Below are 25,624 nucleotides of genomic sequence, written 5' to 3'. Positions count from 1 at the left end.
TCTCTGCATAACTGTGTAGAACCAAGAACACCCTCTCTCCCTAATGGCGCTAGGCTACAATGCAAAGGAAGACTTATTGCTGAGTCAAAATATCCAACACCCAAAGTTAGAGAGGGAAAGGTTTATTTGGCTTACAGTGTGTAGAGGTTTCAGTCCATAATCAGCTGGCTCCAAGGCAGGGTGGCAGAGGGGCAACAGTTCATGGTGATGGAAGCAGCAAAAGCAACAAGATTACTTAACAGCATCTTTCTGCCCCTTTTATTCAGACTACCAGGATTAGGGAAGTGCCAAACCAAGTACTCACATGTAGTGGTTTAGTAATCACATGCCCTTAATCCTAGAATCATACACTCTAGATTCACCCACCTATGACCACATGAGGCTTTATGGGGACACCCAGACCCGAACTACAAGAGTGACTGATATTTTAAAGTATATCATCAGTATACTGATCAACACAGCAGGCGTGAATGTTTTGCAACTTGCACTTTTTAATCCTCTTCTCAAAAGATAATAAGAAATCAACATTCAGGGCACATTGACTTAAGGTCAGGCAATACCCAAATTCATGGGAAATCAAGAAGAACACAATGTGTCTCCTTCAGGAACTTGAAATTTGCCCAAGGAACTTAAGGTGCACTCTGTGAATAAACAACAGGGAAAACAATTATAAGGCAACATCTTTGGTGGTACTTGGTAAAGATATGAATGAAATGTTGGGCAGGAAAGGTTGGGTGATGTTTGGACTAAGCAGAGAAGGGCTTGGAGGTGGGAGAGGTGAGACAATGCAGAGATATGAGTCACGTGAGCAAAATGACTGAAGTGCTTGGTGTGTTCAGAGCACATATCAGATGTCTTAGGGCCCATGAGGCTGAAAACATCAGCAACAGAGGGTTAGATAGGATCTTCCTGACTAAGCTGAAGGGGTTAAATGTTATCCCGGAATCAATTTGGTCACTGAATTCCTTTGATCTTTACCCCATCAATAAAAATTTTAAATTCTCCCCAATAGATATATAACTTTTTAATTTACAAAGGCCATACATATATCAGCTACTTACACATTATCCTCGTTATAAACAATACACAAGCAGTAGAGCTTTTTTAAAATTGGGGATAAAAATAAATAAAAATGAATCTTTGCATGTTTTCAGTTCTATCCCCGTCTTGGACTTTGGAACAAGCCTTCACTCCAAATGGTGTCACTACTCACTTTGGAGGTCTCTGCAAGAGCCAAAAATGAGGCAGTGACTGCAGCAGGGGACATCTGTTCTGATCTGTGTTTGAGGAGGGTAACAGGAGACTGAACTGAGGGAGGAGAAGAGAGATGAGACAGTGAGTTCTAAGGAAGAGACACTTTTATTCTCTATTTTCTTTGATGATAAGCATCTCTCCATTTGCTGACTCCTAACTCCAGGCTCTCCGGATAAATCTCTTTTAACATCTGGAATCACTGAGGGGGTGGAGAGACCCAAGAGAATAGGATTAAGAGTAGGATTGAGGATGAGGCTCCCACTTCCTGTAGGCATGCATTTGAGACACGTGCTTGAATTCTAAGAGAGCGCCAGTGGTGTAGCAAGCAGGAGAGCCCAGACTGGCACTACTGGGAGCACTTGGTAACTCATTCTTAACATCCCAACATGGTGTGGTTGGAAAGTTTACTCCTGGAAGCATGCACTAGGCTCCCGACAGTCATGAGAGAGGCAGAGTTCATTCTCTCAGTCAGGAAGCTCTAAGTGGTTTCATTAGACTGGTAGGAAACCCAGCAGCTAATGAGGATGAGCTATGAGTCAGTGGAAGGTCAGTAGAGCATCTCTCCCATGCCCAGGATCCCCTTGCTGTGCCTTCCTCTTAATTCTTCCATCATTCCTTCATCTATTCTTTCCAGGTGAACAGTGCTGAAAACCTGATCTCAAATGGAATCTAGCATCAGCTGTTTAAGCTTTCATAGGAACTAAAGCGAACACACTCTTGCCCAAAGGTGTTTGTGCTTAAGCCTTATCTTTACCTTATCCTTTGTTGGAGGGATAGCAAGGATTAAACAAGACATATTTGAGGGAGGAGGGTTGGAGACTCCTCCAGAGGGCCCCAGAAAGCAGTGGTGGTCACCTGTCTCCAGTGAGGCTCCCGCCTGTCCACAGAGGGACAGGTGTTGTCACCCTCCCCATCTAGGCCAACGAGGAAGCTGGCTATTCTGTCTTATCTGGCTCAGAGGGTCACAGATGGTCTGTGCAAAGGCTTGAGGTATAGCACCTTGAAAAACTTTTGAGAGAAAGGATTTTTACCATTTTTCTTTCCTTTGGCTCCATTCCACAAACATCCTGCAGGAGGAAGGTTGGAGAGAAACACTGCATGAGATGATATTTAAAAGAGGGAATTATTTCCTTATTGTCTAATATTTCAAAGCTTATAAAGTTGCAAGTTAAGTTAATTTGGGTCTCTTCTCAATGTTTTCTTAATGTGATAAGTGTCGTTATTTCTTCTTCTTTGCATTCCACAATAGCACACCTCCACACTGGTACGAACTACTGAATTTTCATGTACCCTCATCAGCATCTGATGCTGAAATTGCTGCCCTGTTGGTCAAGGCCATTTATTTCCTTTTCATTATGGCTCAAAATGTGGCTCATTGTGAGAGGCAGGAACTGAGTTCACCATGATTCTGATGTCATCATCATCTTGTTTATTTACCCTGTAGAATCTAAACTCTGTTGTCGTATATTTTCTCATCTAGAAAAGAAGAACTAAAAATTCATGTCTCTTTAGGTCAAAATTTGGGCAAAATTAGCTTCAAGCATGCAATTTGGGTCTTAACATGACACAATTTAAAATATCTTTGTGATTGTTTATGTTTAACTCACTGTATATTGTTGGGCAGTCCAAAAACCCCAATTTCATGTCTCTCAATGTGATATGGGATGATAATCTTACCACACAAGGTTATAATAAAAGCAAAGCAAGATGCATGGGATCATACAGATAATCCACTGGTGCTATTCATAAGTACTGTTATGTCCACTGAGAAGTATAGTATGATATCTATAGTAGTATACTATTATTCATAAGCTATGACAGGTTTTTTTCTTAAATTCTTTTATTGGTACATTTTAGGTACGCAACACAATTGCATTTCTCATTGGGAATTGTACCTTTACATGATGCATCTTGGGTCTTCTTTTTTCTCCATTCCTAGCCCTCCCTTCACTCCCTCCATCCTTCCCTATTTACAAAGACTTTATTTCCATTTTTTCCATTTCTCATCATTTTTCCTTTCCCTTCTTTCCTTTCCCCTGCCCCTCCCACTACCCCTACCCCTTTGGACCTTTTCTTCCTATTTTACATTATCGATTATTCATTCCAATCATTGGTACATTTTAGGTATACAATATAATGACATTCATCATTGGAAATTTGCAAGTTTACGTAGTCTCTCTTGGTTCTTATTTTTCACCCTTGCCCAGCCCTCCCTTCAACCCCTCCAGTCCTCCCTATTTACAAACATTTTGTTCCTATTTTTCCATTTTCTCATATTAATCCCATTCCCTTCTATCCTTTCCCCTAGCCCTCCCACTTCCTTCCCCTTTAGCCCTTTTCTTCCTATTTCACATGACCTATTATACATTTAGTCCTTATTTACACTTTCAGTTTCTCACACCAGAGAAACTATTCAGTATTTAAACATGTGTGTCCTATTTATTTCACTTCAGAGTATCACCTCAATGTGCATCCACTTAGCTATAAATGTCTCAAATTTCTCATTTTTGATGGCTAGGTGGTACTCCATTTCATTAAAAAACCACATTTTCTTTATCCAGTCTCCAGTTGATGGGCATTTGAGCTGTTTCCAAGTTTTAGCTATCACAAACTGTGCTGCTATGAACATGGGTGCACATATATCACTGTGGTATGATTCTTTTAATTTTTTTTGGAAGATCCCCAGCAGTGGAATAGCAGGGTCAAATGGGACTTCCAATCCTAGTTCATTGAGGTATCTCCATACTAATTTCCACAGTGATTGCACCAGTCTACACTCCCACCAGCAATGGAGCAGGGTTCCTCTTTCCCCACAGCCCCGCTAGCATTTGTTACTGGTTGATTTCATGATAGCAGCCATTCTTTCTGGAGTGAAGTGGAATCTCAGCATTGTTTTCATTTGCATCTCTTGAACGACCAGTGATGTTGAACATTTTTTCATGTATTTATTTGCTATTTCTAATTCTTTGTCTGAGAAATGTCTATTCATTCCAGATGCTCATTTTTGGACTGGGTCTTAAAATTTGGGAGGTATGATCTTTTGAAATTCTTTATAGATTCGAGATAGTAGACCTTTGTCTGAGGAAAAGCAGGACTCCATTTGTTTCCGCTCCCCCTCTTCTCTGTACAGCCACCTGGTTCCACACTACAAAGACGCAGAGGACACTGGACCACCAGACCACGGTACTGAGTCCCACTGCTCCCAGCCCAGAGGTAGGGTCTTCTAAGCCACCATACCACTGCTCATGGTCCAGAGGAAGGGGCTTCCCAGCTACCATCCCTCCTGCTGCTCCCAGCCCAGAGGAAAGGGCTTTTGGGCCACCTTCTCTCCCGCTGATCCTGGCCCAGAGGAAGGGGCTTCCAGGCCACCATCCCTCCCACCACTGCCAGCCCAGAGGGAGGGGTTTCTGAGTCACCATCCCACTGCTCCTGGTCCAGAGGAAGGGGCTTCCCGGCCAACATACCTCCCACTGCTCCCAGCCCACAGGAAAGGGCTTTTGGGTCACCATCCCTACCTCTGCTCCCGGCCACTGTCGCACCTGCTCAGAGGAGGCAATCCATGCAGGCGCCAACAGCGCCCCCACCAGTCGAAATGAAAAAACATGTAAATAAGTCTCAAAACCAGACTTCCAGATCACCTACAGCAACCCCAAAGGGAAATGAGATGGAGTACTCTGATACTCAACTACCTGGACCCACTGAACTGGCAACAAAAGGGGATCTGGAAAAAATGAAATCAGAAATAATTTCACAGATAACAGGAGAAATTGCGCTCCTAGTGCAAGACATGATTAATAAACGTAGAGAGGCGCTGAGGAACATGATGGAATCCCAACATAGGAAACAAATGGAATCCATAAAACAAATACAAACAGATTTTCAGGAGATTAAAAATTCCATTGAAAGTCTACACAGCAGAATGAGCCAATGTGAGGACAGAATTTCAGATATAGAAGATAAGATTGCAATTAGTGACCAGGAAAAGAAAAATTGCTTCAAAATTTTAAGGGAATATGAGAAATCAATCCAGCAGCTGCTAGATGAAGCAAAGAAGAATAGCATAAGACTGATTGGAATCAACGAAGAAACAGGAGAGAGTGCAGATGACATAAAAAAATTCTCTTCACAGAAGTAATGGCAGAAAACTTCCCAAGGAGGCACAAAGAGCTTGACATACAGATAAGTGAGGCATATAGGACTCCAAATAGCCTTGATCAAAAAAAATCTACACATAGGCATATAATAGTTAAGATTCCAGAAACCCAACAGAAGAACAAAGTTCTACAAGCACTTAAGAGAAAAGAAACAAATCACATACAAAGGAAAGCCCATCAGAATCACAGCAGACTTCTCAACACAAACCATCAAGGTAAGAAGAGCTTGGAGTGACATATTCCAAGCCCTAAAAGAAAACAGCCTCCAACCTAGATTGATGTACCCTGCAAAACTATCTTTCAAAATGGATGGAGAAATAAGATACTTTCATGACAAAGAGCACCTTAGGAACTTCAGGAATACCAAACGAGCACTACAAAGAATTTTACACAATATCCTAGGAGCAGACATTGAGGATCAAAACTCCAGGAAGCAAAGCAGAATGAACCCATCTGGCATGACAAGAAGTTAAATGTAAAGGAGGAGAACCCAACAAAAAGAAAAAGTCATGGCAATGACAAGTCAATACGTTTCAGTTATAACCATCAATGTTAATAGTCTCAATTCACCAATCAAAAGAAATAGACTAGCAGAATGGGTCAAGAAGCAAAATCCAACAATATGCTGCATAAAAGAAACACACTTAATTCAAATGGAAACTCATAGGCTGAAAGTTAAAGGGCGGAAAACAATACTCCATGTGACAGGAACCCGAAAGAAAGCAGGAGTAGCTATTCTCTTTGCAGATCAAGTAGATTTCAAACCAACACTGATTAAGAGAGACGAAGAAGGACACTACACCCTTGTAAAGGGAACAATCCAAGAGGAAGAGATGACAATCATAAATATCTATGCACCAAACACTAGTGCACCCAACTATATAAAACAAATACTAATGGACATGAAAAGTCATATATGCACTAACACAATTGTAGTGGGGGACTTCAATACCCCACTGCCATAAATAGATAGATCAACAAGATGAAAAATAAGTAATGAAATATGAGAACTCAATCAAACTCTTGAACAAATGAACTTAATGATGTTTATAGAGTCTTCCACCCCACAAAATCAGAATACACATTCTTCTCAGCTGCACGTGGGTCATTCTCAAAAATAGACCACATACTTGCACAAAGAACATGTTTAAGTAAGTGCAAAGGAATTGAAGATATCCTCTGTATATTATCAGACCATAGTGCGATGAAATTGGAGATCAATAGCAAAAGAAACTCAAAAAATTTCATAAACATGTGGAAATTGAACAACACACTTCTGAATAACCAATGGGTCACAGAGGAAATTAAAGAAGAAATCAGACAGTTCCTTCAATTAAACGACAATGACAATACAACATATTGGAATCTGTGGGACACAATGAAAGCAGTCTTATGAGGGAAATTCATAGCAGTGAATATGAATATTAGGAAAACAGAACAAGCCCAATTAAACAACCTGATGCTGAACCTCAAGCTTCTAGAAGAAGAAGAGCAGGACAACCCCAAAGCTCATACAAGGGAGGAAATTATAAAGATCAGAGGAGAAATCAATGCAATGGAGACTAAGAGAACAATACAAAAAATCAATGAAGCCAAGTGTTGGTTCTTCAAAAGAATCAACAAAATTGACAAACTCTTAGCCAACCTTGTCAGAAAAAGGAAAGAAAAGGCCCAAATCCATGCAATTAGGAATGAAAAGGATGAAATTACAACAGACCCAGCAGAAATCCAGAGGATCACCAAGGCCTACTTCAAGAAACTATATGCCAATAAGATGGAAAACACAGAAGAAATGGACAGATTCCTAGATACATATGAATTACCAAAGTTGAATGAAGAAGACCTGAAAATTCTGAACAACCCAATATCAACCAATGAAATTGAAAATGTAATTAAAAACTTATCAACTAAGAAAAGCCCAGGCCCTGATGGCTTCACTGCTGAATTTTAAAGACATTTACAGAGGAACTACTGCCACTATTGTTTAAACTCTTGAATGAAATTGAAAGGGAAGCAATACTCCCAAATTCATTCCTGGAAGCAAGCATCACCTTGATCCCCAAAGCAGAGAAAGACCCAACCAAAAAGGAGAACTATAGGCCAATCTCACTAATGAACATAGATGCAAAAATCCTTAAGAAGATACTGGCAAACAGAATGCAGAAGATCATCAAGAAGATCATACACCCTGATCAAGTGGGATTCATCCCAGGGATGCAGGGATGGTTCAATATACACAAATCAATCAATGTAATACACTATATCAACAGAGCCAAGGACAAAAACCATATGATTATCTCCATAGATGCAGAAAAAGCATTTGACAAAATCCAACATGCATTTATGATAAAAACCCTACAAAAAATTGGAATAGATGGTCTCTACCTCAAACTGATAGAAGCCATGTATGAAAAACCAACAGCCAATATCAGACTAAATTGTCATAAACTGAAATCCTTCACACTAAAATCAGGAGCAAGACAATGATGTCCACTATCACCACTCTTGTTCAGTATAGTTTTGGAAACATTAGCCACAGCAATTATACAAGAGAAAGAAATAAAAGGAAGAAAGATAGGAAATGACAAAGTCAAATTGTCATTATTTGCAGATGACATGATACTCTATATAGAAGACCCCAAGAACTCCACCACAAGTCTTCTAGACTTAATAACCAAATTCAGTCAAGTAGCTGGTTACAAGGTTAACACACAAAAATCAATAGCTTTCCTCTACACAAATGACAGACTCACTGAGAGAGAAATAGGGCAAATAATTCCTTTCACAATAGCATCCAAAAAACTGAAATACCTAGGAATCAACCTAATGAAAGAAATGAAAGACCTCTTCTCTAAAAACTATAGCACTGTGAAAAGAGAGATTGAAGATGATATCAGAAAATGGACAGACATCCCCTGCTCCTGAGTAGGAAAGATTAATATAGTGAAAATGGCCATACTTCCAAAACTGCTATATAGATTTAATGCAATTCCAATTGAGTTCCCAGCAGCATACTTCATGGACCTTGAGAAAACAATCCAAAAATTCATTTGGAACAAGAAGAGACCCAGAATAGCAAAAGCAATTCTAGGTAAGAGAGACATGGCAGGGGGTATCACAATCCCCAACCTGCAACTATACTACAAAGCTACTGTGATAAAAACAGTATGGTACTGGCAAAGAAACAGACTTGAGGATCAGTGGAACAGATTAGAAGATGCAGAAACAACACCAGACACACTCAGCCATCTCATCTTTGATAAAGGAGCCAAACACCCTCACTGGAGGAAAGATAGCCTCTTGAATAAATGGTGCTGGAAAAATTGGGCTTCAACTTGCCAAAGATTAAAACTAGACCTATATCTCTCACCATGCACTAAACTAAAATCATAATGGATTAAAGATCTAAATATTAAAATAGAAACTCTGAACCAGTTGGAACAGAGGTTAGGTAGAACCCTTGAAGACATCAGTGTAGGAAAAGATTTTATGAACAAAACCTCAGTTGCCCGTGAACTAGCACAAACAATCAACAAGTGGGATCTCTTCTTATTAAAAGGCTTCTGCACAGCAAGAGAAACCACCAGCAGTGTGAAGAGACAACCCACAATGTGGGAAAAAATCTTCACCTGCTCTTCCTCAGACAAAGGTCTACTATCTTGAATCTATAAGGAACTTAAAGAGATCAGACCTCCCAAATTTAAAGACCCAATCCAAAAATGGGCATCTGAAATGAACAGACATTTCTCAGACAAAGAAGTAGAAATAGCAAATAAATACATGAAAAAATGTTCAACATCACTGGTCATTCGAGAGATGCAAATGAAAACAATGCTGAGATTCCACTTCACTCCAGAAAGAATGGCTGCTATCATGAAATCAACCAGTAACAAATGCTGTCAGGGCTGTGGGGAAAGAGGAACCCTGCTCCATTGCTGGTGGGAGTGTAGACTGGTACAATCACTGTGGAAATTAGTATGGAGATACCTCAAAGAACTAGGACTGGAAGTCCCATTTGACCCTGCTATTCCACTGCTGGGGATCTTCCCCAAAGAATTAAAAGAATCATACCACAGTGATATATGTGCACCCATGTTCATAGCAGCACAGTTTGTGATAGTTAAAACTTGGAAACAGCCCAAATGCCCATCAACTGGAGACTGGATAAACAAAATGTGGTTTTTTTATAAAATGGAGTACTACTCAGCCATCAAAAATGAGAAATTAGAGACATTTATAGCTAAGTGGATGCATATTGAGGTGATACTCTTTAGTGAAATAAAGAAGACACACATGTATAAATACCAAATAGTTTCTCTGGTGTGAGAAACTGAAAGTGTAAATAAGGACTAAAATGTATAATAGGTAATGTGAAATAGGAAGAAAAGGGGCAAAGGGGAAGGAAGTGGGAGGGGTAGGGGAAAGGAAAGAAGGGAATGGAATTACTATGAGAAAATGGAAAAATAGCAACAAAATCTTTGTAAATAGGGAGGGCTGGGGGGGTTGAAGGGAGGGCTGGGCAAGGGTGAAAAGTAAGAACCAAGAGAGACTATGTAAAGGTGCAAATTTCCAATGATGAATGTCATTATATTGTATACCTAAAATGTACCAATGATTGGAATGAATAATTAGTAATGCAAAATAGGAAGAAAAGGTCCAAAGGGGTAGGGGTAGTGGGAGGGGCAGGAGAAAGGAAAGATGGGAAAGGAAAAATGATGAGAAATGGAAAAAATGGAAATAAAGTCTTTGTAAATAGGGAAAGGTGGAGGGGGTGAAGGGAAGGCTAGGAATGGGGGAAAAATAAGAACCAGGATGCATTATGTAAAGGTACAATTCCCAATGAGAAATGTAATTGTGTTGTATACCTACAATGTACCAATAAAAGAATTTAATTTAAAAAAATAAAGAATTCTGGGATGTGGGACACAAGCGGCCCCTGCCTTGATGACAACATAGGACACTGAGCAGTGGACAGAGGCTTCTCTCAGCCCAGTTGGCTGAGTGAGGAGTGAAGGGCCAACGGCACCACTTGGCTCCTGCAGAAGAACAGACTGGGGACACCTCTGGGCACTGTCCTTGGCCCTTGTTATGTTTTGGGTCTAGATGTCCCCCCAAAGCTTCGTGTGGTCATCGGCTTGATCTAGGGGGTGTAAAGGTGGAATTGATTCATGATGCAATGCTGGGTTCAAGGGCACTAGGATTAAGGGTGTGAGTGCTAGTCACCCTAAGTACTCTGAATAAAATAAAAGGGGCAGGGAGACGCTATTAAGTTCCCTCTGTAACCTTTGCTGCCTCGTGCATGCCATGTTGCTTCTCCTCTGCAGTGCTTGTTTGCCGTCTCTGCCTTGGAGCCAGCTGATTATGGACTGAAACCTCTACAAACCGTAAGCCACATAAACCTCTTCCCTTTATTTATTTATTTATTTATTTATATTTTTATTTTTCTAACCTCTTCCCTTTAAACTTTGGGTGTTGGGTATTTTGTCTCAGCAATGAGAGAAAAGTAACTAACACAGTCCTCAAATTGACAGAGGGTCCCATTGCAAAGGTAAGGGACAGTCAACATCTGACAGTTGTTAGGGACAGAAACACATGAAAGGGTCATTGGGAGCACAGGCCTGAGACTCATGACACTTTAAGAAATAGGTGGTAGAGGGCTGGGGATTTAGCTCAGTGGCACCATGCCTGTCTGGCAAGTGCAAGGTCCTGAGTTTGATCCCTGGTACCAAAAAAGATAAGAAAAGAAAAAGAAAGAAAGAAAGAGAGAGAGAGAGAGAGAGGTGGTAGAGACTCTTGCAAAGACATAGTGATAAGGAGGAGGTGAGGACCTGTCTGAGGCAAATGGGAGCACAAGTCAGCAAAATACGAGTTGTTAGTGCTAATTTCACCTTCTTTGGCTCCACAGGCTGGTGAAGCCAGGATTCTTCAGATTACAATTCAGGTAACAAATCAGTTATTGCTTTGAGATTTACTGATTTAATCATAGAAATGGGCTGAAGTGCTCAAGTGTTTTTAGACCAAGAGAAGTAAGAAGCAACTGAAGAACAAAGCATTGAGTGCAACTGGGTGTTGATTTCATTCACTTCTATGGTTTGGATCTGCGATGCCCCCTGGAAGTTTCATGTGTTCAGAGGTGAGGCTTCTGGAAGGTGATTGAATTATGGAGGTGCTGCAGTCATCAGTGGATTAATCCATGTAGAATTCAGAGCTGAATGTACTGTTGGAAGTGGGGCCTGGTCAGAAGAGGCAGGTCAATGGGAGTCTGACCTGGAATTGCATCTTCCTGCCTGTATTTCCACTTTCCTCTCTGCTTCCTGACAGCACTGACGTGGGCATCCTTCCTCCGGCATGCCCCTCTGCCATGCTGTTTCTGCCTTGGAGCTGGCAGACCATGGGCTAAAACCATGAGCCAAAATAAATTCTCCTTTAACTTGTAGGTGTCTGGTATTGTGTCCTAGTGATTAGAAAGTGACTAGGACATCTACCAATTCACTGGATTCAGCTGGACACCTGCTGCTAGTGTGCAAGAAAGTCATATTTCTGATGTGACAAAGTCTTTGGCTTCTTGCTGGCTGTAGTTTCCCCAGTCCTTAGCATAGCAATTGACACATGGAGGCCCTCAATGAATATTTATATTATCCAAAGGAATCTGTATAGTAGCTAAGTCAAAGAGATATGCTACTGGACCTTTACTTCCTCTCTCTCTCTCTTTTTTTTTATCTTTACTTTCTCTTTTACCTGTTCCCTCCTAGTACTGGGGGGTGTATCATGTTATCCAACCGGCAAGCAAAACCCATCTACTTCAGGAAGAATTTCATCACATGGCTTAGCCATGACAGGGAAATCATAGTCATTGTGTATAGTCGAGAGGGTGGACATTAGAGCTTATTCTCCAATGCCTTGGCTTTTGAGGATGATCCCTGTCAAAAGTCCCATGAGACACCCCCAACTTCCTGTAACTTTACCAATGAGCTTAGTCTAGGTTCTAGGCAGACTTGCAGCTTCACTGTGAATCTGATGGGGCCATAGGGTGAAATCCATACACCAGCCTGGAATACACACTGTGATCCAAAAGCCAGAGCTTTGATCACTGCTCTTCTGTCTCATGCTACATATCTTCCCAGGGCCACAGGGAAAGTGTAGAGGCAGGGATAGTGTACACTTATCCCTAAGTATTCACAGGGGATTGGTTCCAGGAAACCCCTGCCCCATCCTGCAGATAACAAACTCTGAAGATGCGTCAGTCCCTTATATAAAATGGTCTAGCATTTGTGTATAATTTACATAGAGCCTCCTGTAATTTAAATCATCTCTAGATTGCTCATCATACCTAATACAGTATAAATGCTATATAAACAGTTGTAATATTATATAGTTTAGGGAATAATGGCAAGAAAAGAGCCTGTACATGTTCAGTGCAGATGCCATTTCCCCCATGGATATTTTCTGCCTGAGCTTGAATGAGGCCATGGATGCAGGACTCGTGGGTACCGAGTCCCAGCTGCACGGGCGTCTCACACATGTGTGAGCACCAACGAGCATTGTCCTCATTGCTCTCTATTGAACCCAGGGCCTTCACACGGAGCTACATTCCCAATCCATTAGTTGTTTTTAAATTTTGAGACAGGGTCTTGCAGGCCTCAGTCTCCCAGATGCTGGCGTTACAGGGCTATACAGCCAGGCCCACCTTCTGTGGAATGATTTTAATAGTTCATGCTGCATCCTCCCCACCCCACCCCACCCCACCCCGCAACCTGCACTTTAAGAGTTCAGTCTTATAAAGCTAACTCAGGGGGAACTTTGCTCAAATCACTGGGCCAGCATTCCGCATGAGGTTGCCAAGTACAATGAGCGAGACACCAATCCCTTTGCTAAGAGACCAGAAACAAGAAGAAGCTGGCAAGGCTTGAACATTTTAATTACCTGCTTCCTGAACAATAAAAGGGGAATCAGATCTTCCACTTGCAGTTGAACATTATTACATTCCAAAAAGAATCTTGAACTCTTACCTGAAGATATAAGCCTTAGGCATTTTCCTTTCATCTGTGTTCAAGTTCAAGTTCCAACCATTTGGTTTTAGAAGAGTAGGAACAGAGTTTTCCTTGGTGGTATGAGACACAGTATTGGAACCAAAGGATATTTAAGCCTTGTTGCTTTCTTGAAAGATTTTTAAAGGCTTTAAAATGCCTCCTGGAAAAGATGACTAGATGTATAGCATGCTGGATGAGATCATCTAACCAAAACAGGGTATAAGGTAAAAATCTGAGGAAATCTAGATAACAATTGAACTTTGTAATAATAATGCATCATGTTGATTTGTGAAGTGTGACAAATGTACCATACTAATGTAAGATGCTTATTCTATATGGGAACTCTCTGTACTATCTTCACCATTTTTTTGTAAATCAAAAAAAAATTCAAAAATAAGTTTATTTAAAAGAGTGCTTCCTGATCTCATTGGTGACTCTGAAGATTAATTCTGTGGCAACAGCAGCTCCAATAAATAATCACGGCAACACAATTAGGGTTAAACCAAGAGCCCATGAAATGGTATAGACTCAAGTCCAAATGAATTCCTCAGACTTCTAACCATGGAGGAGTTCTAGTTTCTTTGCCATGGATTTCAGAGATGCACATGGAAAATAATCTGTTAATGGGAAATATGTGCATTAACCTAGGTAAGGGGAGGCATCAAAGAATATTTTAGGAACAAGTCCTGCATATGTATGTGTGTGTGTGTGTATGTGTGTGTATGTGTGTGTGTGTGTGTGTGTGTGTGTGTGTGGTCTTTGGGCTTCATTGTGTTTTCTTATTTTCCATTGGGGACTTGATTCCTCCCTGTATGGCTTATCTTGTTTGCTAGGTCTGGGGATGATTTCTATTTCTTGTCCACTAAGAAACCACCTCCATATCCTAAACCACCTTCAAATTTCACCTCTTCCATGAAACCTTACTAGGCTAGGGACATAGCTGAAAGCTCTCATTACAGTCTATCTGTTTTTTCTTGGGGTGCTAAATTAGTACCATTAAAAATAAAATTTTACACACACACAAAGCCCAGTACCTGTTTCTGTTAGGTTTTTGTGTGCGTGTGTGTGCTGGGATCAAGCGCGGGCCCTACACATGCTACGCAAGTGTTTTACCACTGAACCCTGTGTGCAATTTTTAAGCCGCTCCAATCAGGCTTTTCTTGTTACTAAACCATTGAAATCATTTTCATCAGTGTCTACCACCTATCAATATTCCAAATCCAGTGTACTTTCTGGGCTCATTTCCCCTGACTTCTCATAGATGCCTACTCCCTTCCTGAGTGAAACAACACTGGTCTCCTACTTTTCTTGCCACTGCATGGCTACTCCTTCTGCCTCTTTGGCTGCTGTCTTTTGGCTGCTCATCTTCCTACCCTGTCACCATTGCATGCCCTCAGCTTGGAGTCTGGCTCTCATTCATCCATCCACTGCCTTGGTGATTCCACAAAATACTAACCAAGATATCTTTACCTCCTAGCCCAGTGATGGCAAACCTTTTAGAGCTTTCAATGAGGCAAACAGCCCACTGCGTACCATAGGTTCACCACCACTATCCTAACCTCTTCCTCAAGCTTCAGGCTCTTACTTGATAGTTCTTCCTGGGTATCTGATATACATCTGTCAAACATTCAGCTCCCAAGAAAATTCAGATTAATAGAAAGAAGAAAAATGTTACATGCTGTATCAATATTTTACTGTCCCTTAACTCTGTGCTCCTAAGGCTAAATATGGAAAATCATCATTGATGAGAAGTAACATACTTTAAAATAAAAAAGTGAAGGATATAGGTATGTTGAAGGCTGACTGAAATCATGAACTATACATGTTTTTATTTGTTAATAATACATGTAATGTGTGTGTTATGGTTTATATCTGTATGTTACCCCAAAGCCTCATGCACTCAAGAGGTGAGGCTTGTGGATGGTGATTGATTATTGGGGGGTGCTACATCCGGTGTGGTATTAGAAAGTGGGCCTGGTTGGAAGAGGCAGATGAGTGGGTTCATGACCTGCAAGTGTTTATCGCCTTCCACCCTTCCCCTCTCTCTGCTTCCAGTATGCCACAGAGATGAGCAGCTTCCTCCACCAGACCTTCCCATCCTCCTGCTTCTGCCTGGAGCCCACTGGCCATGCTAGGACTGCAACTCCTAAAATGTGAGCCAAAATAAACCTGCTCTCCTTTAAGTGGTAGGAGTTGGGCATTTTTGTCCCAGGAGTGAAGAAAATGACTAAGACAGAGTGCGTCTTTTGTGCCAGGTACTTTTCTAAATCCTTCATGTGTTTTACAGCATTTAATCTTTGCAATAATCTTAAAGGTAGATACCACAGCCCAATTTTCATATTAGACTATGAAGATGCAAAAAAGTAACATGTCCCACGTCCCAGAATTAGTTGGTAACAGTTAACATTAGAATCCAGCCAGCCAGGTAGAGGAGCCACAGTGGAAATTCAGAAACACGCTTTGAAAAAGAAACATTTATAAATTAGATTTTAAAATAACTTTTAGGTCATCAGAATAGAGGAGAGTATGAGTCAAGCGCTGCTTCTGCATAGACTGTAGGACACAGAATAACAGCTCAGAGAGCAAAGGATCGGGAAATCCTAACTCACATGTGTGGGCATCACACCTTTCTACTCACACAGGGTTTAGGAGAGTGATTTCTCCAGGAAGCCCAGCCCTTCAGGTTTGTATCTCAAGCAACTTGGTATATGCTTAGTTGTGTAATCCACGAGAGTTCACACCCATAGTTTTGCCCAGCTGCCCAGCGAACAGCATGGTACAACTGCTTTACCCACACATGTCTACCAACTTACTGGCTCCTATAGACACAGACATGAGCCCCTTTCTTTTTGTGTGGTATTGGGGAATGAAACCCAGGGCTTTCTCATTGAGCTACATACCCAGCCTTTTTTACAATTTAATTTTAAAAATTTTAGACAGGGTCTTGCTAAGTCTCTAAATTGCCTAGGCTGGGATCTAGCTTGTAATCCTCCTGCCTTAGCCTACCAGAGTGCTGGGATTACAGGCATGTGCCACACTCAGCTGGATGCTGAATTTTATTTTATTTTATTATTTTTTTGGTACCAGGGATCGAACTCAGGACCTTGTGCTTGTGAGGCAGGCGGCGGCACCACCGAGCTATATCTCCAGCCCCACTGCTGAATTTTAAAGGCTAACCATACATAAGTTTCAAGCAATGAAAAACTGGCATGGTAAAGACAAGAAATCTAAGTCAGCTGTTGGAAAGCACTCATTTTCATAAATACTTTATTGAAACTATTATTTTCAGAAAATGCCCACTTTCTGTCACAAAAAAATATTTAATGACAAATCTTGTTTTTCCTCCAAACATATTGCATTATTCAGTTAAAAAACATAAAAGCTTCTCAAGGATCACTCTTTTCATTAAAAATTTTTCAAACAAAGTTTTGTTTTAGTATTTTTAAAGAACAGCATTTTCATAAATATTATACACAATGCTTTTAAAACATTTCTCTCTCCAAAATATACCAACATACTTTTTGCTGAAAACTATCCCAAAACATGCTTACCAAAGAATAAAACTTATACAAGACCGTGTATGTTCTACTGAGTTCTGGCACAAAAATATCCTTCTTATCTTGCCTTTCTTATTCATTCTTTATAGTTTTTATTTAAATAAAAGTGATAAATTTTTTCTGCTTTTGAACAAAACAATTTTTTAAAAAGTTAACTCTCCAATCCAAATGTTAATGCTCATCTAAGCTTCTTGTTTTCCCTTATTTCCTTACATTTTCTAATGAGTAAGCTCTGTAAAGCTTAGTATGTAAATAGGCAGTAAATACATTATTAAAAGACATAAAGAGAGCAAAAATTAATCAACACAAGATGTACTTTGAGAGTTCTCAGTGTTTTTTGTAGTCAAAATGAGAAAGAGAAGTAACAAACTTTTCCGTTTAATTGTTAATTTAATATTGAAGACTAACCAAGAGCATAGTTAGATGTTTTAAAATGGAAACAAGAAGCTCAGATTCCACAGAGAGATCTGTTGTATTTGCTCTAATTGAGTTTACCTATTTAGGGGCTAAATGAAAAGACTGTTGCATTCTTTGCTTAATGCCCTGAAGAATGTTTCCTTTTAAAGGAAGAATCTCACCAAAAAGCAGTTCATGCACTCAGAAGCCTAAAAATGAGTTTTGTGCAGCCACCACCCCTACATGTACATCGCGTCTAGGAAATACAAAAGCAACAAGGTGAGGGCCTGCCAGTGGCTCTTCAAACCGTCTCAGAACTTTCCTGCCGTGCAACAGCAATCCCGCAGCTACTAGAAACTGTCTGTTAAAGTATACACGGTTTTTTGGGGAAGAAGAGCAGAGAAATTACTTACATCTTGGAGTTCGACCGTGGAGGCTTCCCTTTCCGCTCTGCAGGCCTCCGCCTGGCCACTGGTCCTTCACCCTGGCTTGACAGCTGGTTTAATCTGCAAGCCAGGGTGGAATGCGTGCTCTTGCACTTGCTGTTCTTTTCCGTTTTCTGAGGCCAGCAGCCTGGCCATTTCCATGGCAACCAGGAGGAAGCGGCTGGCCTACCAGTTTCATCAATCACACAGCAGGAAAGACCTGCTGACCATCTTTTGGGGTTCTAAACTGGGTTGTTTCCAGAAAAAACGTAGGAGACCACTGCTGTATGCTGATCCTAAAGGACTGACACAAATGGAAGAAATTTTACTTTAGCAGGAAATTAAATGGATTAAAAGTAGACCATTGAGACTCCTTGATACTTTTAGACTTTTAGTTCCATGACTTTTCCCACTCTTTCTGGCCTGATGAATTGTTACTTCTGGTCAGTGGCTGTGCTAGAATAAAAACCGTCCTGCTGTTGTTCCAAAAAAAAAAAAAAAAGGACTCATTTCAACTTCAAAGATGTAGTTCTGTTCTCTCTTTTTTAGTTAATTTCTTTTTTTTTGTATCAGGGATGGAACTCAGGTCCTTGTGCTTGCAAGGCAGGCAGTGGAACCATTGAGCTAAATCCTCAGCCCTTTAGTTCATTTTTCAAAAGTGTTAAAAGCCATAAAGCAAATAGGTAAAAAAAAAATATATTCTGTATACATTAGTCTATTTGGGCTGCTATAGCAAACGATCATAAACTGGGTGGCTTAAAAACATTTATTTCTCAACATTTTGGAGGCGTGGAAATCCAAGATCAAGGCTCCAGCAGATTTGGTGTCTCGAGAGGGTCCATTTGATAGACAGTGCCTCCTAGCTGTGTCCTCACATGGTGAAAAAGAGAGAACTCTGGTCTCTTCAGCTCCTTCCAAGGGCACTAATCCCATTCATGAGAGCCCCACCCTTGTGACCTATTCACCCTCCCCACTTTCCCATAGTGGAGATTAGGTTTCAACTTGTGAATTTTGGGGGGACCCAAACATCCAGTCTTTAGCAGTTACTGAGTGCTTACTTGTAAATTTGGGCTAAATTGTATGGATAATGGTGATGGAGAACAGTCTTGCTAACTAAAAACACTAGATTAGAGCAACTGATGTAGTTACTTGGATATAGATATCTAATATTCTATAGAAAAGAGCACCCCACTAGAGAAATTCATTCATTCATTCATTCATTCATTCATTCATTGTTCAGCTAGTGAATCCTTATCACACACACGCACTGTGCCAGGAGATTTAAGGGACACAGACATAAATGTCATGGTTCTTGTCTTCAAGAAAGTTTTACTGCAGAAAGGGTAATTATGTAAGCTCATTGCAGGACCTGTGTGAAGAGAGGTACAGATACAATTCATGGATGTCTCTGAGAAGGTGGGGCTGCCTTCTGCCTGGGAAATTGGAGAAATCTTTCGGAGAGCAGCATTTGATCTGGACACTAAAGGCTGGCTAGGACTTGAGTGGAAAAAGGACAGTAATGCCTCATGGAGTGATTGCGTAACAATGGGGGATGGGAGATGATAAAGAAGTTCTTCTTTTCAGGCCCAGACTGTACTAACACAAACGGCTTTCCAGTGGCCCCAGCATCAAGGAACTCAAACAACTAAGAAAATTGCTGGAGCAAATATTTGGAGACAGGAGAGTCCCAGGTCTAGTCAGCTGCTTAGAAAGTTAGTGAATCATGATCAGGACAAATAAATTGAGAATAGAGAGAGTTTATTCTAGTTGATGTGTAGTTTCTTGAGCATACAAGAAAAGTAAAATATGGAGATTGATTCAATCATGATTCTGCTAAACTTTTTCATGTTATTTAAACTTTATGAGCCCCAGTTTTCTTTTCTGTAGAGTGGAGGTGATAATATTTTGGTGAAAAGTTGAGGTGAAGACCCAAAAAATAATACATGCAGACTGATACCTGAGAATGAGGGAGGGAAAGCCTGGCCAGCCAGATGCCAAGTACCTCAAGTTTATGGAGCAATTTCACTAACACAATAGCCTGGTATACTCAACCTTTGTTCCAACACCTTCCTCCATTCCAGAGACTGGAGAGTTGCAATGCTCAGTTTACCAGAGTGTCTTGCAGCTGTGGTCCCAGATTTGATTTAAATATTATTAATCACGTCTACCTGCTTTGGAACTGAATCCTTGGAGAGAAGACCATGAGGCAGGAATGGGAGCTGAGAAATGTGGGAAGAAAGGGGACATCCTGGCATCTCTTTTTTTGGTAGGGGTCGCAGCAGCAGAAACATGTCTCAGAAGTATCCATAATTGAGGTGGCTTTCTGATTGAGTCCCCTTCTGCTAGTGGCAGACGTGGCATGACCCTAGAGCTGAAAACTCTGGGACTGGCTCTGTTGGAGAATATAGCCTCTCAGTTCAGCAAATTTCTGATTGCTCAAGAGGCAGCAGCTCCATTCTATGGTGATTTTCAGAGTTCATCTGTGAGTTCATTTCATGAGGCCTCCCAGTGACTCAAAGGAACCGTGCTACTATTTCAAATGCCTAGTTGTTTTAAATTGGCTAGAGTAGCCTCTGTTGTCTGCAGTGAAGAACCCTAAATGACATACCAGTGACTGGTTCCGGCCAATACAAGGTAAGGGGGATTCCTGGCACTGCCTCATTCTCGTCCTTATATTATGAATTAACTAAGATATATGACATAATATATTCAACATAACACAAAGAAGACATTCAACAATGGCAGGTAAAGTCATTTATTACTCTTCACTTTCTGTTTATGACCCTCATGTCTTCCAGGGCTCTCCTGAGTGGGACACTGTGTTGAAGGCAGACCACGAGGAGGCATGCAACTGTCTGGATTCAAGGGCCAAATAAACAGCTGCTGATAAACTATGGCTGGGGCTCTGTGTGGCAATGTTAAACATTTACCCGAGGTTTTATATCTCCCTGTCATGTTAAAGCATTTGCTTCCATTTGCTTTGCTCTGTGTTCTAGCCAGGGCATAGAGTTTAAATTGATTTAGCAGAAAGGATTGTTGGGAAAACTAATAAAACCACACCCTAGACTGCCTCTTTTATGCTACTGCAGTCTGTGAGTGGTGAATGAATGTTTGTCTGCCATGTAGTTGAATTCTAATTTTGTTCTGGATTAATTTTATTCTCTTCTTTCAGTACATCACAAAAATGAGGCAGGTTCCTTACAGCACATTCAAATTATATCCAGTGTGTTAAGCAGAAGTGAAACCAATACCCACCTTCCCAATGCATCTTGCAGGAATGTCTGGTAAGTCTGCACTGAAGCAAATTTTGCTTTGTTTTCAAATTTTAGCAACTGCTTTGATTGTAATTTGTGTTCTAGTTCCCTAAAATCTATTATCTCAAGGCCTCTGATTCTGTCTCCCACACCCATGTACATGGATTCTCATCCAAAAATCTCTCCTACTACCCACTTAACTGCCTCCAAATCACTATTAGAATATTTTTCTATTCCTCACCTACCTTCCTCAGTCCATCTATCAGGATCTTCTATTACTGTTTCTTCCAGCCTGGGCCCAGGCTTTCCCTGTCCTTCCCATCCCCTTCTTAGGTGACAGCAGCATTCATATTCTCAACTCACTGCAGGATGTGACATTCATGTCTTCACCTAGTGGCCTGGGTCTGCTTAGACCTTGCCCTCAGCGCAGGGCTCTGGGCTTCATCTTCCTTCCTTGCCCCTGCTCTGCTCTGTTCTCATGGAAACCTCTAGAAATTGGTGCCTCTGCTTTTCCCTTCTCTGTCCTATCCACCCTTGACTACATGCCACCCTCACCTTCCCTCAGATGACTCACCCTGGCATCTTCACTCAGTGCTTCATGCCAGGTCCCCCTGGGCCACCCCTGTGGTCTGCTTTCTCCAAACCACTCTTAGGGTGCAGGCTCTCATGGAGAAAGTCCAAGGAACTAAAAGTTTCTACTGCTCAGCCTCAAAGGAGCCCCTACCTCTATCCACTATTCTTTCAGTCAGCACTTTGTCAGTGGCTTTGATGACTTCTCTACTTGAATCAAATCCTTGGTCCTGTCACAGGGTTCCCATTCTTTTTTTTTTTTCCTTAAATTCTTTTATTGGTATATTTTAGGTATACAATACATTTACATTTATCATTGGGAATTTGTACCTGTACATGATGTACCTTGGTAGTATTCCCATTCTTGTAAGAAGGGCTTACACCTGAGAGAGGCCAGCAACCTTTCCTGGATCTTCTCACCATCCTGCTCAGCCCAACATGCTTCTCCTTCAAACACAAGCATCTCAGATCAAGTGTGGGACAGTGAAGTTTGTCAGCTTGATTGTTCTGGGAGATGGCTAGGGGATTAGCAGTGAAGCACACTTTTGGAAGTGGCTGGGTGGGTCATGAAGGCAAGACCTTGGAGTCTATTATATCCCTGACCCCTTCCTCTCCAGTGATTTCCCCTGGTCTGCTTCGTGGTTACTATGAATTGAGAAGTTTCCCTCAACTATGTCTTTCTACCATGATGTTCCTACCTTGGATCCAACTGACCATAGACTGAATCCCCTGAAACCTTGAGCCAAATAAATCTCTCCTCTTTTGAATTGCAGGTGTTAAGTATTTTGTATCCACAATGAGAACTGCTTAACACAGCATATCTCTTATGCACTACTTCTGACCCTTTCAGCCACACCAGCCACCCTTGTGATGATTAGCTGTGTGATGGGTCTGAAAAACTGCACGTAGGAGAAACCTGCAAGTCCCTCATGCCCCCTATTCTAAAGCTTTCATGATCAGTGTGCCTGAGACCCCATAGGCACCCTCGAAATCCTAAGTACAACCTGGAAGTATTGGGAACTATTAGGGTTTAGATCTAAAATGTCACTCAAAGTCTTGTGTTTAGAGGTGGGGACTGGTCAGAGAGAGTGGGTCACAGGAGGCGTGACCTGGAAGGATGTATTCTCATCTCTGGCTCCTCCCTTCAGTCTCTGCTTCCCAGCCACTATGTAATGAGCAGCTTTCCTCCTTTATGCCATTCTGCTTTGCCACTTCTGCCTTGGAGTCAGCCAACCATGGACTGAATCCATGGAAACTGTGAGCCTAAATAAACCTTTTCTCCTTTAAAGTTACTGGTATCAGATATTTTGTCCCAGCCATGGGAAAATAAATAATACAGGGATTTAATTCTTCAGTAGAGTGAAGCTTTGACCAATGGGGATTTAAACTGGCAGATAAGTGCATCTTCCTTTCTCACTCCAGAAAGGAAGTACTGGGATATGTGTTATGTGGCTTCTCATGTGGCCCATGGGATTAAGCACCTGAGTAATGTACCTTATGATGTCTCTCACTACTTCACTTCTTTTTCACTGCTGTTTCTTGTGACCTCAATCCCCCATAAATTACTCACATATATATACTATATTCTCTTTTTTTCTGTTTTACTTTCTGGGGAAATCAAGCTAAGACACAATCATTATTCTTTCCACATTCTAAAATAAATCCTTCTACCTGTGAGCTAAAAACCAGCCCTTGCCAATTCCTAAGAGACTTTATTCTTTAATTATAGCCTCATCTCTTCCAGTAAAAAGAATTTTGATAGTTTTATGGAATGTATCCTAAGTACATCAAAAATCCCACTTTTTGGAGCACATGCACACATGATTACCTTCATAAAATGGAGAGAACAAGATTTGAAGCATCAAAGTGATATTTTCAGTCCTCGTGATGACTTTCCAAAGCCCTAAAGTAATTTGGCATTGAATATCACCTTCATAGCAACATTCTCCATGAGGTGAACTGGATCCATGAAGCAGCAGAGTCCCTATCCCTCCATGATGGCTACAGCACATCCAGTGATTAGCAGAGAATAACAAAGGCGTGATATGATACAGATGTTGGGCAGCTGGCTAGCCTTGCTCTCCAAATAAGTGACTCACTGCTGTACAGCCGTTTCTTAGCTGATGTGATTCCAGTGTGTGTCTTGGCAAAATTTACAAATTACTGCATGTCTTGGATTGTGGGAATCGATGACAAGTAGTAAGAACCAAGAACATTAAGCCCATAAATCTCAGGCATCTACTGTACTTTCTCTCTCTTAATCTCTACTGTCTGAGCCTTGAACTTCAGAAGTAGACAGCTTCTCCATCCCAAAATCAGTACACCCTCACTTGACTCTAGTGCCACTCAGCTTCTGTTGACAATAGACCTGTTGGAACCTTACTCTACTGGAACCAAGATTTGTTTTCCAAATCTAGTGATTCTCTCTGAGACTTGACCTACTTTACCCTCTCAGTAGTTCTTGACTATAGCTAACCTTTGCTTGGTTCTTCATAGTCATCTATGAGTCTATGGTTTGGGGGGACTGTTTTCTTATCTTATTGATCACACCAACCCTCTTCCTTTTTGGCACCCTTTTCTCTTTCCTTTGGGCACTACCTAAAGTGCAGTAATTGGCCTTGATCATCTTCATGAGTTCTTGTCCCTTGTTTCAACTATATAAAGGTCACCTATATATGGAGAATAAACTCAATATCAATTCTTTAGAGATAGGAAAGGTTATCTTCTTGATACTTGATAATCCATCTTCTAATTGAATGTGTTCAGGGATGAAAAGCTTAACTCTTTACACAACAGCTTTTTTCACTTTTGGAGAGTTTTGCTATATAAAATGATTTTTTACAAATGACTGAATCTGTCTCCTGATGATTTTGAGACATGGATAATTTTTCTGCCTTCCAAAGTAACATTGAAAGAAAACCTTCCCTCTGGTCATGCGGAAGACACCGAATCACCTTGCTGCAGACAGGCAGCCACCTGATTCCACAATACAAAGACGCAGAGGACACCAGACCACTAGACCAAGGTACTGAGTCCCGCTGTTCCTGGTCCAGAGGTAGGGGCTTCTGGGCTGTCGTCCCACTGCTCCTGGTCCAGAGGAAGGGGCTTCCTGGTCACCATCCCTCCGGCTGCTCCCAGCCCAGAGGAAAGGGCTTTTGGGCCACCTTCTGTCCCGCTGCTCCTGGCCCAGAGGAAGGGGTTTCCCGGCCACCACCCCTCTGGCTGCTCCCAGCCCACAGGAAAGGGCTTTTGGGTCACCATCCCTACCACTGCTCCCGGCCCCTGTCCCACCTCACCCAGCTCAGAGGAGGTAATCCATGCAGGCGCTAACAGCCCCCTGCCCCAGTCGAAATGAGAAAACACGTAAATAAGTCTCAAAACCAGACTTCCAGATCACCTACAGCAACCCCAAAGGGAAATGAGATGGAACACTCTGATACTCAACCACCTGGACCCACTGAACTGGCAACAAAAGGGGATCTGGAAAAAATGAAATCAGAAATAATTTCACAGATAACAGGAGAAATTGTGCCCCTAGTGCAAGACATGATTAATAAATCTAGAGAGGAGCTCAGGAACATGATGGAATCCCAACATAAGAAACAAATGGAATCCATAAAACAGATGCAAATAGATTTCCAGGACATGAAAAACTCCACTGAAAGTCTACACAGCAGAATGAGCCAGTGTGAGGACAGAATTTCAGATATAGAAGATAAGATTGCAATTAGTGACCAGGAAAAGAAAAATTGCTTCAAAATTATAAGGGAGCATGAGAAATCAATCCAGCAGCTGCTAGATGATGCAAAAAAGAATAACATAAGACTGATTGGGCTCAATGAAGAAACAGGAGAGAGTGGAGATGACATAAAAAATCTCTTCACAGAAATAATGGCAGGAAACTTCCCAAGCAGGGGAAAAGAGCTTGACATATAGATAAGTGAGGCATATAGGATTCCAAATAGGCTTGATCCAAAAAAATCT

General features: G+C 41.3%; 1 protein-coding gene and 1 long non-coding RNA gene across 14 annotated transcripts in view; one reads left to right on the top strand and one right to left on the bottom strand.

Annotated features, from left to right (window-relative positions):
- Epcip (exosomal polycystin 1 interacting protein) overlaps positions 1 to 18,224 on the bottom strand; it is a 32,536-nt gene extending 14,312 nt beyond the window's left edge. For 3 of the 13 annotated variants that reach the window (XM_087213041.1, XM_087213030.1, XM_087213033.1), the window contains exons 1-3: positions 17,805 to 17,964; positions 2,286 to 2,321; positions 136 to 1,308 (exon numbers count right to left, since the gene is read on the bottom strand). Coding sequence is in view for 2 of the 13 variants with exons in the window: in XM_087213086.1 (XP_087069212.1) it covers positions 136 to 164; positions 1,214 to 1,308; positions 2,286 to 2,321; positions 13,418 to 13,440 (183 nt within the window). In the remaining 11 variants the exon portion in view is untranslated. Of the gene's footprint in view, positions 1 to 135; positions 1,309 to 2,285; positions 2,322 to 13,417; positions 13,599 to 17,804 lie in introns of all 13 variants that reach the window. The other 10 variants (XM_021256187.2, XM_004842292.4, XM_087213086.1 and 7 more) reach the window with 9 other exon arrangements.
- Positions 10,725 to 16,826, top strand: LOC147830335 (uncharacterized). The gene is made up of 3 exons (XR_015451974.1): positions 10,725 to 10,792; positions 11,314 to 11,349; positions 15,494 to 16,826. It is a non-coding gene; the product is annotated as an uncharacterized LOC147830335 (long non-coding RNA).
- Positions 18,225 to 25,624: the final 7,400 nt, after the last annotated feature.

Source organism: Heterocephalus glaber, unplaced genomic scaffold (genome assembly GCF_053883595.1).
Source record: "Heterocephalus glaber isolate CG9 unplaced genomic scaffold, H.glaber_assembly_v1.0 deba00000122, whole genome shotgun sequence".
Lineage (NCBI taxonomy): Eukaryota > Metazoa > Chordata > Mammalia > Rodentia > Bathyergidae > Heterocephalus > Heterocephalus glaber.
Note: the sequence above shows the minus strand (reverse complement) of the source record. Positions and strands in the feature narration are given on the sequence as shown.